General features: G+C 42.4%; 1 protein-coding gene across 1 annotated transcript in view; it reads left to right on the top strand.

The window, feature by feature from the left end:
* The window catches only part of LOC104715161, a 1,778-nt gene continuing 996 nt past the window's right edge, over window positions 2,050-2,831 (top strand). Inside the window, exon 1 of the mRNA XM_010432599.1 lies at window positions 2,050-2,827. Coding sequence (XP_010430901.1) covers window positions 2,050-2,827 — 778 coding nt within the window. The remainder of the gene's footprint in view (window positions 2,828-2,831) is intronic.

The following is a 2,831-nucleotide window of genomic DNA, read 5'->3' as shown; positions in this document are numbered from 1 at the left end:
GCTCTCGGTTGACCATCGCCGGTCCTCGGCAGCTTTCTCGGCAACTATCGGCATCCATCGGCAGCTTCCCTCGGGTACTCGGTACTCTCGGCAATTCTTGGCGATTGCCGGGTAATGCGTTCCGGACGGTACGTGCGGTACGTCCCGGACGACTCGGACAACTCTTGGTCCATTAANCTCGCGGACTAAAATGTTTTAAGATCTCACCGAAGATCTTAATTGAGTTTATACGGGACTTAAACTCATATTCTTACCGATAACTCAACCAAATATCGCCTTCTGTTACTAGATCATTTCGACCTAGTNAAGTGTATGTGCACAAAATGAAGTTCAGGAAGCTGTACAAAATATGTCTGCACAAGCTTCTGTCTCGGCACAAGCATCTGATGTATGCTCAAGCCTCTGTNTAGCAAAACCGCGCACTAGATGGATGTTTTTAACTCTCCATGTAAGCCGATGCAAATATGTGCCTGAACTCACAGTAAACCGTCGACGAATGATCTCCTTTGATGAAGCTCTTCTCGCGGCTACTCGGATCTCTCCTTCGGTTAGAATCGATTTCCTTATCGATCTAACGTTGATGGTCTTGGTCGATAGTCTTCTCTTGCAATTTCTTCCTCTTCTCGCAAACACCTTCTTCTTTCTCTCGCAAACACTCACTCTTTCTCTCTCAATTTCTCTTAACTTACCCCTTCTTTCCTTGAGCGAAAATGAGAGGAATGAGAGCTTATTTATAGAACAAGTGGGCGGTGGAGACAGCCAATGGGAGTCGCATGCACTCTCCCTATTAGAGGGACTTCAACACTTGGAAGCTCCTTGCTTCAACACCTTGAATTCCACTTAAGCTCCCTTGAATTCTTTAATCCTCCACTAAAAACCCACTAAGTCTCCTTGAATAAAATATTCACCCACTTAACTCCACTAAGCCTTCTTGATTAAAATATTAATCCACTTAGCTTCCTTGACTTAAGTGATTCTTGGTGGGGAAGACTTTTACAGCTCTCGGTTGACCATCGCCGGTCCTCGGCAGCTTTCTCGGCAACTATCGGCATCCATCGGCAGCTTCCCTCGGGTACTCGGTACTCTCGGCAATTCTTGGCGATTGCCGGGTAATGCGTTCCGGACGGTACGTGCGGTACGTCCCGGACGACTCGGACAACTCTTGGTCCATTAACTTTTTCTCGGACTTCCCTTCATCAAACTTCCAGCTCTTCTTTCTGCCTTCTTTTTCCCGGTCTTTTGGACTTGAATGGACGTCAAAACTTTATCCCTTGGTGAGGGTCACTACAGTAAGTGTATGTGCACAAAATGAAGTTCAGGAAGCTGTACAAAATATGTCTGCACAAGCTTCTGTCTCGGCACAAGCATCTGATGTATGCTCAAGCCTCTGTCCTACAAAAGAGCATCAGAGGCCTGTTGATCTTGTCTGTATGTCTTGATTTTGAAGATTTATGAAGATATACTTAAGAAACGTTTTGGGATATTACTTGGAGGTAAAGCACGAAGAAAAAGCAAGCTTGAAGATATTTAGAAGATTTAATAGGATAGGAAATATTTGTTTAACAAAGAATAAAGTTAAATGGAATATTTCCTCTTGAGTTTAGGAAATTTGTTAGCCTTGGGAGAGGCACGAAATCCCTTAAATATAGAGGGTCTAGGACTTAGAAACTTATCTCTCTAGAACGTAACAAAGAGAGGAAAAACCTTGTAAGCCTTTTGGCATCTTTGGGAGAAAAGGGTGAGGGTTTTGTTTATAAGTGAGAGTCCTGGGTGTAGATCATTTGTGTTGATCTTAGGGATCTCTTAGTGGGTTGGAATTAGATTGGGAACAAGCTAAGAGAAGATCTTTGGGTTGTGTAAGTCCAATATTGAACACTAACTGTAATTGTGTTCAAGAAGTATTTCCAACAAAGATTGACGACGTAGGCATTTGCTGAACCTCGTTAAAAATTGTGTCTCTTGTCTCTTCTACACTAACAAGTGGTATCAGAGCGGGCATCTGTGCAGAGTCTAACTCAACCAACGGGTGAAGATCTTGGGAAGAAGAACATGGAGGCACAATCAATGTTATTCATGGCAAACGACTTATTGATGTTAGATCCAAATCATTATGGGAGGTGGAAGGTGTTGATGATGCATAGAATTAAAGAAATTCATGTAGATGCATGGACAGCAGTTGAATGTGGATGGGAGTCGCCGAAACAGGCGGTTTTAGATTTTGACGGGAATCAGGTGGCTGTTGAAAAACCCAAAATAGAGTGGTCAAAATCTGAAAAAGCGTTGTCCACACTCAATTCACTGGCAATTTCAGCAATATTTAATGGCGTTCGCAGGGATCAGTTCTCATTGATTCAAGGTTGTACATCTGCTAAAGAGGCTTGGGAGATTCTGCAAAATATCTTTGAAGGGACAACAAGTGTGAAACGCACAAGGTTAGATATTCTTGCTTCTGAGTTTGAGAACCTTAGGATGTATGAGTTTGAGAATATTACTGCTTTTAGTGGTAGAATATATGCTATTGCGAATGAAGCTAGAGCTCTTGGAAAGAATTACAAAAACAGGAAGTTGGTCAAGAAATTGTGGAGGAGTTTAGCTCATAGATATCATCCTGTGAAAATTGTGATGGATGTTGCTCTTGATATAGAAAATATGTCTTTTAAGGAGGTAGTCAGTAGATTGTTGAGCTATGAGTTGCAGTACTTATCGTCTGATGTAGGTAAGAACACACAAGGGATTGATGTTTGTTCAGTCTGTGATAGTGAAGAGAACACAGAGGCTCGTAAAACGGAAGAACTTGAGAGTCTTGTGGTGAACAAAGGACGCAAAAGTTT

Source organism: Camelina sativa, chromosome 9, assembly GCF_000633955.1.
Source record: "Camelina sativa cultivar DH55 chromosome 9, Cs, whole genome shotgun sequence".
In the NCBI taxonomy this organism is placed as follows: Eukaryota; Viridiplantae; Streptophyta; class Magnoliopsida; order Brassicales; family Brassicaceae; genus Camelina; species Camelina sativa.
The sequence above is the reverse complement of the archived record's forward strand: the minus strand, read 5'-3'. Positions and strand labels throughout refer to the sequence as shown.